At 39.6% G+C, this 17,284-nt stretch overlaps 1 protein-coding gene across 1 annotated transcript in view; it reads right to left on the bottom strand.

The window, feature by feature from the left end:
* The window catches only part of LOC126106657 (serine/threonine-protein kinase minibrain), a gene marked incomplete at its 5' end in the record, with an annotated part of 140,601 nt that overhangs the window by 22,644 nt on the left and 100,673 nt on the right, over positions 1-17,284 (bottom strand). The window contains 2 exons of the mRNA XM_049913019.1: positions 3,356-3,593; positions 12,558-12,818. Coding sequence (XP_049768976.1) covers positions 3,356-3,593; positions 12,558-12,818 — 499 coding nt within the window. The remainder of the gene's footprint in view (positions 1-3,355; positions 3,594-12,557; positions 12,819-17,284) is intronic.

Raw genomic sequence — 17,284 nt, 5'->3', positions numbered from 1 at the left:
TCAACAAAACATGAAATGGGATACACATGTGGACTGTGTGAACAACAAACTGAGCAAAACACGTTTTGTAATGTGTATCGAGTGATGTCTCACGACCATATAGTTTGCTTGTGTTCATTCAGTATTGAATTACGGTGTAGTGTTTTGGGGAAATTGTGGAGCTAGTCAGAAATCATTTAGATTGCAGAAAAAGATTATTACACTAATGGAACGGTTAGATCAAAGATCATCATGCAAGCCACTACATGGGGAAAATAAAGTACTACCACTTCCACGTATTAATATACTTGAAAATGTAATTATTATAAAAGAAAAACCCAACAGTGGCATTCCAAGCATCACCCGTAATGAATCTGTACATAGCTACCACACAAGACAAATAGATAATGTACATGTACAACAGACAAACACAGCACTATTACAGAAAGGCATACTCCACCCTGGCATCAAATTGTACAATGCATTATCCAAATCAAAAAAATAATAATGGACTTAAACAAGTTCAAATCAACTGTGAAGGATTACTTAGCCGAGCACTGCTTCTATACAGTAAGGGATATCTAGAAAAACAAAACTGCCTCACCGATTAAGACTTTTTTATAAAATGTGTAGGGTATAAAAATATTGTACAATTTTATCTTTTGTCAAAAAAAAAAAAAAAAAAAAAAAAAAAAAAAAAAAAAAAAAAAAAAAAAAAAAAAAAAGGAGAAAGAGAGAGAGAGAGAGAGAGAGAGAAGGAATGTATATTGTAATTAATGAATGGTCCAATACCTTTTCTACACTGTACTGTCTAAGATTCACAGGACCAACAAATAAATAAATAAATAAATACATAAATAAATAAAAGTCTTTGCTGATAAGGAAAACAGATAAATCAGCTGTAGCAGAACACATTCTTCAAACAAGAAATCATGAAGTTAAGTTTTCCAAAACCCAAATTTTATCTACTACGACAAACTATTATCCATGACTATATATAGATGGCGTCAAAACGGTGGTAATTTTAACATAAAAGAAAAAGCCATGAAACTCAATGATATATGGCCAGTGGCTCTGCAGAACTGACAGATAAGTTTTTATTCTTGACAGGTGACAATCAACAGTTAAGTTTTATTTCTGACAAAGATTATCTCTGTTGGTCATTTGTAAATTTGACCACACCCAATTTACACAGTATTTATGTCACCTTACAATGCCCGTCTTGTCAGTTGGTAATACTCAGTTTGCCAGGAGCACCCCCAAAATACGTCCATTGTAGCTCTGGATGAAACGTCAGGAACTGAAAAGTTTCTTTGCCAGTGACCACACGGCCCAGAAGGCTCACCATCATTTTGATTTATTGCTTTATTTCTTTCTAGACAGGCAGTAGACTCACTGCAGATATCTAGGGGTGGGATACCTGCTAGAGAGTAGACCTTTTGGGTTGGTGTCATTCTCAGGGAGTCTACGAAGATTCTGTACGCAAAGAGGCTAGTTGTCTCTCCAAACAACAAAACCATCTGAGTATCAGCCATCCGTAACTCAGTTACTAAACATCTGACCCTGACAGATGCTCCAACATACTTTCTCTAGTTACCTAACATTCTAAAACACTAACAAGAATAAATACAATAATTTTTCACATTAGTATAATTATACACAAGCAGATACATAATGTTTGCCATTCAGATGGTAAATACATTAGATAAACCTGCACTATTATAATTAACACAGCTTGCAAACAAGCTCAATGGATAAAATATTAGACCCCCCCCCTTAAAAGAGGCCACCTGTCACCTCACAGTGCTATAGGTCATGTAGAACTGGTGTCAGGCAGTAACGTAGTCCTCCACCACTGTGGGGGTAGTGCAGTGTGTGTACGGGATCAGTATAGTGAGATGAGTCAATGTGGCAACTTGATAGAATGGTAGAAAGGAGTACTCAGATACAGTGTCCACAACACAACTGAAGTTGCTCGATTTATCAATGTATCAATGCGGACTGTCCAATGTGTCTACAGGGAACGGTGTACTGCTATCAACCGTGAAGCGTGATGCAATAACGGTAGTCGTAAAAGGACCTGGCCGAGAGAGGACCAGAGACGAGTCTCACAGCTCGTCAACTACAATCCAATTCGACTCTCTGTAAATGCTGATCCACCTCCACCAGCTTTTGAGCAAACATTCTGAAGGGAACTGCAACAGACATTTGGAGTCAGGTAATTCACAAAAGTCAGTTGCCCACAATTTCACGTAAATCCACTTCTTCCATGAGAAAAACAACACATATACTGGACAGTAACTGACTGGAGGCGTGTAGTGTGGTCAAATGAGTCACAATTGTGGCTCACTTCAAACAGTGTGAGGTGCCGGGTGAACAGGCAGCCGAATGAGGCATGTAACCAGCAGCATGTGGAATGTGTAGTTCATGATGGAGGTTGTACTGTGATGTTTTTTTTTCCTACAGTGACCTGGGTTTATTAATTCAGATTACCATGAACATGAAACACAACATTTATTTCATGATTCTCAGTCACCATGTTTTGCCTTTTCTTCTACGCCTTCATGACGAGTGTACTGTGCACACCCCTGTCTTTCAAGATGACAAAGACCAGATGCCCAAGATCACATGGCTATGTTCCTAGTTTGAAAAACACTCATAAGTTTATCTGCAGATATATGTTTCAAGCATTAGTCAGTAAGGTGCAGCAAACACTCAGGTCTTCCAAAAGCAACAACTTGGTAATGTATATCCCCAATGCAAACAGTTTCTCTGTGCCTATAAATCACTAATAGAATTCAAAATTGAGCTCACTTTTCTTAAAGGTAGGCCTCTCTTATGACAAGATCAAATCCCTTAAGACCTACGAAAACACTTGATCTGGCATATTTTTTTACAATCAATACATATGATCTTGAACCCTGTTCCATCTGCATTAGAAAGAGTAAAAGACTGCAGGCTGTAGAAATGAAATATCTGAAGTCAGTCCCCCTGAAGAAACATGAAAAGATAAGACCCAAAATGAAAAAACCTGCCAAGAAATACAAGTGAAATACCACTACATGAAAGCGTTAGAACATTGAGAATGAAATGGTACGGACATGTTGAAAAGATGGTAGAAACAACAAAAACAAGTACGCTGCTCGAAACAGAAACTGAAGGCAATAAACATAGAGGCTGGGCCAAGAAATGGTGCATCACGTAAGTGAAACAGGATCTGGAAGAAAGAAGTGGAAAGGCACCGAGTGAAGTGAGAAGAAGTGTACCTCGACAGAAGAGACGCAAAGCACTCTTACTTGACAACCTGGGCAACTGGAGACATTTAACGGACAATGACGACAAGCACAAGAAAGGTGTCCCCGAAAGCCGTGCGTACCTTGCTGCGGACCGCCTCCGCTGCCAGGACTCGGGGCGGGCCTGTGGGGGTCGGGGGGCCCCGCTAGGGGCGGCACGAACACCGCCGAGCTGCTCGCGCCTGCGGTGTTGGGCGCCGACCCGCTGCCACCCGTGTTGGTGCCCTCATCAGCTGTCCTCTTGAAGAAGTTGTGCTGCAGGGCGTAGTACGGCGTCACTCTCGTCTTTGGGTCGAAGTCCAGCATACGGAGGATGAGATCCTGAAACACAGGTGACAGAGCCTCAATACAGCTGAGCCACGCTCACTTAACAATTATCACTCGTGACGTGTGCCTGTGATATGTCTCTAAACATAATGTGTCTGTCACTGGAAGAAGGGACACTGAACACAACAGAGGCTACACTAGTTAGCTGAACAGCCTTCCACCAGGTTTTTTTTTTTAAGCCAAAACAACATCCATGTGGTTAATAGTACATTACGCTGAAAATAATGATGAAAACTGCCATGGTGAAACTGGAGGTGTGGAAAAAATGCAGTTTAATTCTTATAATAAAGCAAAAATACCAATCAGCCACTGTTAATAACACTATTTATTAAGAACAAGCAGCACTGTTGCCATTTTTGAACTGGCAGGTTCATCATCAGCTGGCTTTTCATGTTTAAAATGTTCACGTGGTGTTGGATACCCCTCCCCCCCCCACCCCCCACCCCGTCTCTTTGTCAAATTGCTGGGGTAGTGGCACCACTGAAAATCATGCTTCTTTCTTATATTAATTCAGTTTGCCATCTGTGTTCATGCGTTTTAGTACATTCTTCTTTTAGTAGTTTTGCGTTTTAGTACATTCTTCTTTAGTACATTCTTTTCTACAGAAAAAAATTATCAAACTCTGCAAAGGATACATGTAATCAGTCAATTACAGAAAAGAACACAGAGCTCAGATAGAAATATTTTACAAAAATCTTACTTTTATTTAACAATATTATGAAAAGTATAGTTGCTACCCACCACATAGCAGAGATGTTGAGACGCAGGTAGGCACATTGAAAAGACTGTCACAAAATGTGCGCGCGCGTGTGTGTGTGTGTGTGTGTGTGTGTGTGTGTGTGTGTGTGTGCGCGCGCGCGCGCGCGCGCGCACACATACATTTGTTGCATTTGCAAGAGTGTAAGAATGTGTATGTCTGTCATCTATTTTTGACAAAGGCCTTGTTTGCCGAAAGCTCATTTTGTGAGAATCTTTTTGCTGCACCTATCTGCGTCTCAGCGTCTCTGCTATATGGTTGGTAGCAACTATCCTTTTCATAATACTGTTACTTTCCAGCCTGGATTTGTTTGCTTAAAATGCAAAATATTCAAATTTTTGTTCTTTCTATACATGTCGTATATGGAATGTAAGTAGTAGGCACACTTCTGAAGGCAAATTGTGTAATTCTCAGTAATTACACTCATCAAGAACTCAAACTGTGCCGCTCTCACATTCAAGCAAGTAAATAATAACTACATAAAAATGGTGGCACATGGTACAGTATCACATTGCAGGGAATACTGATCAATGTGGCATAACTTCCCTATGTATTCTATCCCTTTTTATCTAGTCTGGATGTTCCAATTCTGTTATTTAGCAAAGAAAATTAACTACATAAAGAATGCACAATTGAAGGAACTACAAAAGTTTCATGTTAGAATGTTACAAGTGACATGTGTGACTGTGTTACAAAGAGAGAGAGAGTTTTAATTGTATCGGGTCCCTCTGTAATGGAGAACACCATCCACAAGATCATTTTATACATGAATTTAATACCTTGGATCATGATTTAGCAATAGCTTTTCTCCCCTTCTTGTACTGTCAGCAAAACTGTGTATCTTTCCTCCTTACTGCAACAGGACAATAAACCCATTTCCAGCACAATTACCTAACCACTCATCCATTACATATTTCAGAAGACTATATGGAACACAGTGAAGTTCAAAATGAAAATATTTTAGTAGAAGAAAAAACATTCTACAACACGCTATGACATTCTCAGACAAAGTCCACCATGGCTTCATCTCAGAGAATCACTGCTTTATATACAAAGTGAAAATCTTCAATGCCAGGAAAAAGTGAAAAGCCTAACTGAATTCTGTCCACAGAGGTAAAAAAAAGAAGGGAGCCACACGAAGTAGCCCAGAACATTAAGTTTGCTGCATTTTTACCCCCACAGTTCACCCCTGCGACACTTCCAATGCACCCGTGTCCGTGCCCGTACCCAATTTCGACCATATTGGGTGTTTTGATTCTTTGGGAGACATAGTTGTTTCATAAAGAATGCCAGCTTGCATTGTTTATGGGTGTAATAATAAATCTGAGCGTAGTCTATAGTTTAAAGGAATCTCATTTCATTCATAAGTGGAGCCATTCAAGCAATATTTTCTTTTGTGTACATGAATTATGGTTACACTGTGTTCCTTTATCGTAGTGGTTTCATTTCTGTCATTTCATTTTGGATTTGCGTAACTTTATTCAGTGTACATTCTCTCTCTTCTTTCCTATGTTTTCCATTGCTTTCCAAATCGCAAACGCTCCGGCATCCGAGCCACACTGCACCAATGGTCTCGTCCCCGCACGACACATGGCTATGTAACCGTGCTGATTGTTGGGGCTGCATCTCGTGCCCTAAATTCCTTCCAACAATAATTATTCATTGTTCAAATTTCATTCCCCTCTGAAAAAGATTCTGGCTAGAGCAGCCGGAGACCGAGGTCTGTGCGCGTGAGTTTTGTGTGTTTTATTGAAGGAATGTGTATGTGCACTGTTCTTCCTTTCTGGAGAAGACTGGCTGAAAATTTATGTGAACACTCATTCCGTCATACCTGCCTTGTGCTCTGCATGTGAGTAGCAATCTATCCATTTCACAGTGGAGTTATCCCCTCACGAAGTTTGTTGTAAATAATCCACTGCACTTTAATAGGAATAATGATGTACACAATTAAAATACTAGAAGAAAGAAATGGCATTCATTACACCACATTAAGGTTGTCTGCACCACAAACAGGAGTGCACAATGCTGCAACCAGAAGTTTGGATCATTTACCCATAGATATAAAATACCTGACAGACATAACAGTAGTATTTGAAATGAAACTGAAAACATTTCTCTTTGATAACTACTCCTATTCCACAGAAGATTATCTATTACTGTAATGTGTAAATGCTGATTGGTAGGAATTACTGGTTACTAACATCTGCCTGTCTACAACGAAAAAATGAAAAAACACTAATAAATGATCAGCAGTGAGGCATATTTCCAAAAATAAAAAATAAAAAAAAAAAGCCTCAAACTTGTTCCAAATCATTATGACTTTACTTTTGAATTTCAAAAGTAAAATCAAGCAGATGATCAAAGTAGATGTATATTCCAACTATGCCATGTTTGGTTATTCCCAAAAAAGTGACGGAGTTACTGGCGAGAAATATTTCGGGAAAAGAAGCAAATAGGCTAATGTTGAAAAGGTAGGCCTATATCTTATTCTGGTTACACAATCACTACTAAAGAAATTACTTACAGGCATGTTAAAGCAAAATATCCATTTTATGGGGTCTTAAGCTTTTGAGATCATTCCTTGATCACATTTATAGAAGTCCACAATACTGGAAGATTTTTGAAAAATTATACCTTTTTCTACCCTGTAAATTGCTATTATATGCCACACACTGGATGAAGCATCATGGGTCAGATCTCAAAGTGAATATATATTTCTATGCAGTTCTGTTTATTGGACATTTCAATAATCATTCATTTTTACTGACATGCACAAGATACAAAAGCAAGCCTTGCTTCTTTCATCACTGCACACATTTGTGGGCTAACTAAGAACATGCACTGAAAATGTAGTGCATACAAGTTGGGAGCTGAAAATCTGACTAACACAAACCAATACCAGTAAACAAACATGCATTAATACTGGAGTTCCAGCCTCATTTGCCATTGATGCAAATTTAGTAAAAATTGAATGAAATGCATTATGGAAGCATCATTATCATGTCACATCCTTCTCTTTTCCATTATTCGAAATTCACCAACAAAAACAAGTTACATTAATCAGGCCAAATGCATCAGTTAGCAAAGCAAATATACATTCAAGAACATAAAAACGTTCGAAATTGTCTATGTTATTCATGCATGCGCTATAGTTTTAGTATTTAAAACAGTTATTGCACGCACACAACATAAATAATGAACAATAAGCAATCGTACACAGTAGTCCGCTAACATTTTGGGCTACTTAGAATGGTAGCAGGTCCCGCCCACTCTGGCTTCAAAACAATGTACAGTGTAAGTCTGTAGTACCATCTCCCTTCTTTTCCTACCTCCACGATTTTGTCCCTGCATCCTTGACAGACTAACAGAAACAGCTGACAGAAGAAACCATTGTGGTCGTCTAGAGCAGCACTTTTCAAACATTTTCCATCACGCCCCCTTCTAAAACTTAGGTTATTTTGTCCCCTCCCATTTTTCTTTCATTCCACAACACTTCTCATACTTGGCACAAAAATGACCCACAATATCTATTACTTCTTTTGAATTATTGTAACCATCAGATACAACAAGAACAGTAATAATAATCAATAGAGAATCTCCTTTGTGCAAATCATAGTTAATTTATTTTAATTATCACTCATTTGTATATTAAAAGCTGGTGGGAGTCAAAAATTACAGCTAGTTTATAAATAACCACAGCTGCATGTGCAGTTACTGTAACTGAGCCAGTATGTGTATTTCCCTAAATACTGTTTCGCAAATTAGTGAAAGTTTTACTGCTTCCATCTATATTCCTTTTAATTCATTTACAATGTTTTAATAATTCAAAGGTGATGACACAGAAATGACGATAAACAATAGTCAACATTTAGACACCAATTTAAAAACTGTTATATTCAAACTGTTCATCCAATAAGGACATAAATAAGACTAAATATGTACACAGATGAAAATTCAGAAATTTTCTAACACCTGCACATTTAGTGTTGTGTGCTCGAACTCTCGAAGAAAGCAAATTCAAGCTTACAGCTGCAGTCGAGACCAACGTTTGATCTCGGTTGATGCCACTGAAGAAAATGCTGGCTCACGCACTTCAGCTGATTTGATAAATGATAACAGGCCCACTTTCCTTATTGTTAAACTGTAATGTTCATGCAGAGTCTGCACTCAGACGTTTTCAATAGACATAGACTTAAATTCATATCAAATTGTTCTATCACTTAAGAGTTGTATTAGCTGTTCCTGTTCTACTGTTGACAAGTAGTCTGGTATGACCAATTCAAAAGCATTGTGGATCCAGTCATTCTCAGATGAAGTATCTGAAAATTTATCATTGAACTGCCGACAAAGAATTTTTAGATGTATTACGCCAATTCTACTAATCCTACCTACACCCAACTCATTTTACTTCACGAAATCATCCAGAGAAGAAAACATCTTGCAGTTAACCCTGGGTTTTCCGAAGTCCGATTTTTCTCATGAACACAAACATTTTCTCACTTAGCAAAATGATATTACTATTTTGGCCTCGAAGTAATAGATTAATATAATTCAGTTTCTCTAGTGTCAGCCAAGTAGCACAACATTACAAGCCATTTCTCATCCAGAAACAAAGCCACGACTGTATGACTGCTGTTCAGCCCCACAGTGTGACGAAGAACTTTACCACAAGACATCCAATATACTTACATGTGTAATACAGGACCATCATTAGTACAATCTATCTCCTCATGAAGAATACAGAACATCCTACCACAAAATTTACAGCACCGACTGCAGTGTTCATCACTTTGTTGACTTTAGGTTGTACTACTTTAGAAGATAATTCCTCCCGTAGTATCATGGGATGTGTGAATTTTACAAAAGGAGAACAGCACATTCACTTGTCATGAAGCCTTTTTTAGTTCAAGTAAATTAAATGCTGACTGCTGCCGCATCGATACATATACCAACACTATTTGTCCGTGACAGATTCTTCTCAACAAAAGAAGACTCTCCAGAAAAATAAATAAATAAAACAGCTTCACCTGTAGTCCTCCTTTTCAGAGCATTACAAAGTAAAAGTCCTCATGAATCTCATTTCATAACAGTAGTGTACAAAAAGTAGAAACTGGGTGAAGATTTCTGATACCAATACTGTTATGAAGTTGCGGTGCGAATTTCAAGCTATCATAAAAATGGGGTAGCAACTGATTTTTCATGTCAGTGGCTACTGCATCAATACCATGAGCCACATATCATCTGAGAGTGAGACTGACTTCAGACTCTCACCAAACCTTTCTCCATGCACGATTTCACACATTTTGGCGGCTGCACAAAAAAGTGATTTCTCGCCAATAATGTGTAGTGATCTGGGTTTCACAATTAGGTAGGATACCTCTTGAGATGCTATTACGGCTTTCTTAGGAACTGATACTTACTTTTTTGTTTGTTTGTTTGTTAGGAATACGACATTTACTTTTAGTTTTGCTTATGACACATAAAAAATTCGATAGATTTACTTACACGGTCTGAATGTCTTGTCTGGAGGTGTATATTTAGTTTTATAGGCTTCAGGCTATTTTTGGTTAAAACGTCCAAACAAAGAACACATCATGGTTGTTCCTTATTATTCAAGAGAATTCTGGTAAAGCCTAATTTCAGATAATCAACTTCATATTTACACATTTTGATTCTGTGTTTATAACAAACATTGCTGATAGGAACTGAGGAAGACACAAAAGAAGAATGTACTTTGTTTAAATTTGAATCTTTTTCCTTATTAGAACTGCATTCTTTTGAAGAACAACAGAAACTTGATGAATAGCTTCCACAGCATCACTTGTTACCATTGTGAATCTGCCACTCATACATGGGAGTGGCAGAATTTGTATCACTTTATTTTAAATCTGGTTAACTACTTCCTCTGAAGATGCACAAGAATTTGGCTTCTAGCTAACTCAGTTCCTTTGAAATGACTCCAGAAGCTTGACTGAAATCGAGAGGACAGTCACAATACCTGTGAATAATAGTCTGTTCTCATAGCCACTGTTACAAGGAAGTCACGGTCTCGTCATCAAGTTGCTTGTTGTCATTAGCAATTGTTAAATGTTTGGCAAGTACCGTATTTACTCGAATCTAAGCCGCACTCGAATCTAAGCCGCACCTGAAATTTGAGACTCGAAATTCAAGGGGAGAGAAAAGTTCTAGGCCGCACCTCGAAATCGAAACAAAGTTGGTCCATTGTAATATGAGACACAATTTAGGTCGAATGAATGACGATACAGCTACAATAGTTTGGTTCGAGCCGTAAGCTTAGCAGTTAAGCTTTACCAGGTAGCCGTTGCTATGCGTCAGGTGCTCCGTCCGTATTTATACGGGTACCCTTCATTTTTCACGTGCTTCGTCTGGTTTGAATTGAGTACTTATTTTTCTTTGATCTGATAAGTGCCGTTCTCTTTGTCATAGGTGTTTATGTCACTCTAAGCTGAAAATGCTTTACTGTACTGTGTCATGCATTGTTTGTCGCATTCTGATAGTGAGTGTTTACGGCCTGTCGCCGCTCGTGGCATGGCTTGCTTTTGTGCGTGCTACTGCTGCTTACAATTTAAAAAAAGGAGAGGAATTGTCTCAGTAGCGACACAATGGCAAGAGACTGCTATTTGTTATTATTTACACTGCTGCTTTCTTTGATAATGATCAACAAGAACCAAATAATAAACTGCGTATGATAGAAGATGTTCTGAATGAGACTTCAGCGAAAAGTTTTCTCCGTTTGAAATCTATGCAGACGCCTCTTTAGTACATTACTTTCTGCACAGAAATTAGAGTCATCTTAGATTTAAAAATCTAGTCAATTGCCGTGCTTCATTTCTGACTGTATCACTATTAGGCATAAGAATAATACGAATATAAACATGACATGATATGTGTATACTTCCGCGTTTGCTGTTGTCTCACTCTAGTTTCGTAGTTTATTAGGTAGACAGGATTTAAATGAGATAGCAGCAAACACAAAAGAATACATGGAAAAATGTTTATATTTGTATTATTCTTATGGTGAAGATAATACTGCATGTGATTCAAAATTCATAAAAGTTCCCATTAGCAACCATCTCTTCTCACAGGCAGGAAAAAATTCAGAACGTAGAATTGGCCATACTGACAAACATCGCAAACAGTCTTGCCAGATGGATTTTCGTAGTACATTGAAAAGCTGCTACATTCGAAGATGAACAATACGGAATTTGTATTTACTTAGTTGGATAAAGTATGAAAATGCAGTGGTCGAAATTCGGGGCGGAGAAAAAAGCGCATCTTCCACCTTTTTTTTTTTTTAAATTTATTTACTGACGCAGAGGTTTTGGCCCCAGTATTTATCTTTGTGCCTGCAAAGCATGCCTGTGTAGCGCTACATATATTCGACGGCAGAAGTTAGTTGTGGCGGCACCTACCAACATTTTTCAGAACTTCCGCTTACTTTGCACTTGATTCTAAGCCGCAGGCGGTTTTTTGGATTACAAAAACCGGAAAAAAAGTGCGGCTTAGATTCGAGTAAATACGGTAGCTAACCCTGCGCATGATACGAGACAGGGGCAGTGTGATGGAATATTACCCTTGGCTTTTCTTAGCATTCCTGTTGACAGGATATACTGGTCACTTCTTGTGAGGTACAACAACAAATTAATGATGGGGGAGCTTTCTAATTTGGTTCATGGAAATGAGCATCTGATGCTAGAAATATTTGTTCACAAGAAGTCTTTTTCTTATACTATATGAAATATAAATATTTCAACAAAAGTGGCGCACCCCCTCACGGAGGTGTCCCCTCCCACTTTGAGGGCAGCTGGTCTAGAGCAATGAGATCATATACATGCTCCATTTGAAACCTTGTGAAACTGTTGTTAATGTAAAGTAATCTTCAGAAAATGCTATATTCAATGTTTATGCCAAGCTGGTATGTAGCCTTTGTTTTATGAAAGCTCTAATCACTCAAAGATATCCTTCGCATTTCCGCAATTTCCTCACAAACTACAAAATCGAAATATGAATGAGAAACCTAACGCATAATGCAGATGGTGTTACCCCAAGCTGCTTCATGGGGTTGCACTGGAATGCATACCCAAACATTTAGTACAAATCGTGACAATGTGGCTTTTGTAGCTCACTGCTTTTACTGGTGCTGCAGTTTGAATGCTCGGCCACGTGCAATTGCAACTCACCTTGAACTTGAGGTAGTCACTGACAGAGTGGCCCGGCTCGCCGAGCCTCCGACCCCCGGGCCCGCCGTTCTCCACGCCGAGCACGTCGTGTAGCCGGCGTGAACCCGGCGGCCGGTACTTGCGGCCATCCTTCGGCCTACGCAGCACGTAGCTGCCGTCGCCCGGCAGTTTGTCAAAATATTTGCGCGCTTTGTGCGCCTGGTCGAGGAGGTGTTTTGGTGGCATTCCCAGGACTTCGACGATTTTGTTCATTTGATCCACCTGTGAAAGAAGTTCCCATTTGTCACAGAATGAATTTCAATGAAAACAGAACATTTTGTACTGCTAATTAATTGGGTCAGAAATGCAAGACCGCAATAGGACAGGTCTTAGACCCCTCTTTGATATATATAATAGAGGGAAACATTCCACGTGGGAAAAATATATCTAAAAACAAAGATGATGTGACTTACCAAACGAAAGTGCTGGCATGTCGATAGACACACAAACATACACACAAAATTCTAGCTTTCGCAACCAACGGTTGCTTCATCAGGAAAGAGGCAAGGAGAGGGAAAAGACGAAAGGATGTGGGTTTTAAGGGAGAGGGTAAGGAATCATTTCAATCCCGGGAGTGGAAAGACTTACCTTAGGGGGAAAAAAGGACGGGTATACGCGCGCGCGCGCGCGCGCTGCGCGCGCGCGCGGCGCGCTGCGCGCGCGCGCGCGCGCGCGCGCACACACGCACGCGCACGCACACACACACACACACACACACACACACACACACACACACACACATATATACAGAGGCAAAGAGTTTGGGCAGAGATGTCAGTCGAGGCGGAAACCCACATCCTTTCATCTTTCCCTCTCCTTGCCTCTTTCCTGACGAAGCAACCGTTGGTTGCGAAAGCTAGAATCTTGTGTGTATGTTTGTGTTTGTTTGTGTGTCTATCGACGTGCCAACGCTTTCGTTTGGTAAGTCACATCATCTTTGTTTATATATTCTTTTGCTGCCAGTTACTACGATAGATATCTCCGATATGCTAGTGTACTATGCGTATGTTAGGCAGGTGAGGTTTCACAGCAAGGTGCAGGGGAGGACAGATGCCACTCTTAAGCATTCTCCATCCCCACCTAAGAAAGTAAATACATTATGATCTTCACAAGTGAAACTCAAATCTATCACACAAACAGACATATCAACATAGCAGCAATCTGAACAAGTGGATATCAATGACTGACAAGTGTGTTGAGTAATTGTCAATGGCTCCCACACATCTATCCAAATAAATAGGGCCTGAAGATGGCACAACGAAATGCCAAGACTGGTAGCCTTCACTATACAATAAAATAACATCTTAAATTACATGGCTGTTGCTGAATTTTATTGACACTGACAATTACTTAACCAGCCGACAACCCCTGGCCATGCTGGACCAACAGATTGAGTGCATCGAGGGGTGTGTGTGTGTGTGTGTGTGTGTGTGTGTGTGTGTGTGTGTGTGTGTGTGTGTGCGCGCGCGCCCGCGCGCAAGCGCGGGTGCAGGATTGCGTTCCAAACAGCTGGATCAATTTCAAATTATTTGGTACAAGAACAGCAGGCTTCACAAGTACTAGCACCAACAGGAGCAGCGACATGGGCAAAAACATATTTTTCACAGCCCCTGGCATATAGGCTTCCTGCACTTCAGGCACACTGTGTGATAACTAGAGGTCTCAGAAATATGGCATTTGGCTTGCTCATACTCGTTTGAGCCCACCATGCTTGGGCATGGCTTCCCGAGTATGAAAGCTTGAAGCAGGCAGGCTGCAGTTGAACAAGGCGCCGTGGGGAGGGTAAGGCAGAGATTGTCTGGTCCTCTAACTGCACTCTTGTAGTGACTGTTTTAGTAATAGCTCTTTTTGTCTCAAGCTAGTCTCACTTCTGACATATTGCCACCAGCTGATGGAACTACACTCAGATCAATTTACTTATGCTGTAGACATATACTTGTGGGTGGAGTGTCTAACCACGGTATCATTGTGATCCGAAAAGAAAGTAGTTTGCTTTACGTAACTATGAAAATTAGGAAAGTGTTTCGAGCTTCACAGGACAACTATGCAACTACTGACTTTCATAATGATGGTCTGTCTCATAATGAAAAATCACATTGCCGTTTTTTATAACTCCATCTGATTTATTGATTTAAATATACATATGTGAACTTGATCACCTACAAAAGTAGACATCTGACAGAAATACAATGATCTCCAATTTATTCTCTGAATGGCTCAGTTCGGATCAAATTTGCTTCGTCCATCAGAGACAATCTTCCATACTGCACTGAAATCTCTTTTGCCAGTCACATATAAGGCTGGAACACAAAACATTCTTTTCGCTAAATTACACAGCTTACGAAAGAGACTATGGTTACACTTTCACTCCTCTAGTGGATCTTCGTCTTCACTAGAATCTATTCAAGTCAAATACAAGTCAACCACCTAGATTTAATATGACATGGCCCACAGTATAAGCATTCCAAAAACAGACTCAATTTTTTTGGCTGCTGAGCATGATTGACATTCTCTCAACAGTCCTAAATAAATATTTACAAGTTACGTCAAAACAGAGAAGATATTACTGCAATATTATAATTTTGGTCTAACTCACCAGTAATTGATATTTCAGCACATATTTGACACTAAGTATTTAGCGTCTCTTCTCAATCAGACATAGACATCGTTTCCAAATAATCGTAAGTGCAATGTCCAAATTTTAACTTTCTCGTCTGTGAGACAGACAGCAATCTTTCAACACTCTTAGTATTTACAGTTAATAGGTGATAATACGACACTGTACTGTCAAAATACCGGTGACACTGAAACTGGTGATTTTCAATTAAGTGCAATTTTCATTTGCTGGACACAGTAATTTAAGTGTGCCTCTGCATCTTCAGCCCTGTATTACAATGACTTTTCAGTTTGTGCACTCATAATGAAACAAACTCAATTGTTGGAAACTTCTCACCTTTCAGCATTCCTAATGCATCTTTGAATGACTCTAAAAAATGCTATGAGTTCTTTTACAGTGTTGTTGTCATGACCAGTAAGTTTTTCAGAGATACCTCTCTTCAACACAGCCTAACTAAAGACTGTAGCATTCTAAACAAGCTGTTCCATATACTCTCTGTTTATTGCTTCACATTTTTCTGTATCAAATTTATGTCTTCAATTTGTTCATGAAACGGACAGAAACTTTGGCAGCGTAAGTTGCAGTATAAGTTGCTAACACTCATTTATCTAATAGTCGCCACTTAATGTGCCATGCCATGTTTCAGGATGGTGTTCAAAACTTGTGTAATGCAAGGATAATGCTGAAAGGATTGCAATGCCTTGCATATTTTACAGCCTTGGTCAGTGACAAATGAAATCTTATTAAAATGCTGACGATTTACTACTACCAATTTGAGTAATGTTTCTTCAATGAAGTTCTTAATATATTTCCCAGATTTTTTTTCTTCTCAGAAAAGGGAGTTGTCACCAATACCGTATTTCGCAGTGCCTAATCTTGATGAGCAAAGTGTCCAGTAATAGAGACAGCTAACACATTTTCCAATATGTTGGTTCCATATATCTGCTGGACACCAACAAGCAAGCTTGCATATGGCCTTGATAATACTGGAAGTCATACTCACTTGTACTTAAATGACCTGACCTGACCTTCAGTGTTTCATGCTACTGTCATAGGATGAAGCCAAATGTTGGAGACATCTATATGTCCCAAATTGGAATTGACATTACAAGCTCCTGACATAAAGGGCAAAATGCTACACCTTATATTAATATAAATGGACAAAGATCTCTGGCACACATATCCACACAACTTGTTAATTATTGTAGGTTTCACTGAAACTGGTAATACTTCAGAACCTACACTTTGCTACATTCTGCAGTGTTCTGCAGACATGTGCCTTCAGTTGCGTGGTGGCAAATCTGTAAAACAGGAGAGCAGAACACTTGGCACAGTACATGTAACCGATATCCTTATCAGTCACTAATGAAAATATCTCCTAAATATTGTTACAACCACTGTCCGTTGGATTCATACCTCCAAATCGAGATTCATGTTCAGACTCTCCTTCATCTCAGCTTCACGTGCCACGATCCTACAGTGGGTGACTAAGTGGCACTAAGGTAACTATAGCAAACGGTCGGGCAATTCAAAATGCGGTATTTGAATGAGCATTAAGGAAACCAAATACAGTTGCCCCCCCTCCCCCCCCCCCCCCTTTCTCCAGGCAACCAAATCAGCTGTACTGACATCTGCCGGACTTACACAGAACTATGTTCAACGAGCAACTTGAGCGAGCATAAATGTCAGATGAAGACCTCTGGTGGCAACAGTATGGGTTTGCCAACTCAATCTTTTTTGAAGGGCAGTCTATATGTCAGGGGCAATAAATGGTTACAGGGTCCTGACATGTAGGCTGCCCTGCATGACACGAATATTGGGTTAAAGTAGTACTGGCCTGCTTTATCAAGCTGCTTTGAATGTATGTCAAACAAATAAATTATTTTCAAGGCCCTACTGTACTGCCCGCCCTGCAGGACAGATGTGTTGTGATAGTAATATCAGCCCGCTTTACTGAGGTGTACTACAGGGGTTACCCAAGCCGATTAGCACAGTTGGAGACAGACTGAGACGGACAGAGGAGGGGATCGGCAGAGTGAGGGAGAGGCGGAAAATGCCAAAGAGAGGACGA

This window comes from Schistocerca cancellata, chromosome 10 (genome assembly GCF_023864275.1).
Source record: "Schistocerca cancellata isolate TAMUIC-IGC-003103 chromosome 10, iqSchCanc2.1, whole genome shotgun sequence".
In the NCBI taxonomy this organism is placed as follows: domain Eukaryota; kingdom Metazoa; phylum Arthropoda; class Insecta; order Orthoptera; family Acrididae; genus Schistocerca; species Schistocerca cancellata.
The sequence above is the reverse complement of the archived record's forward strand: the minus strand, read 5'-3'. Positions and strand labels throughout refer to the sequence as shown.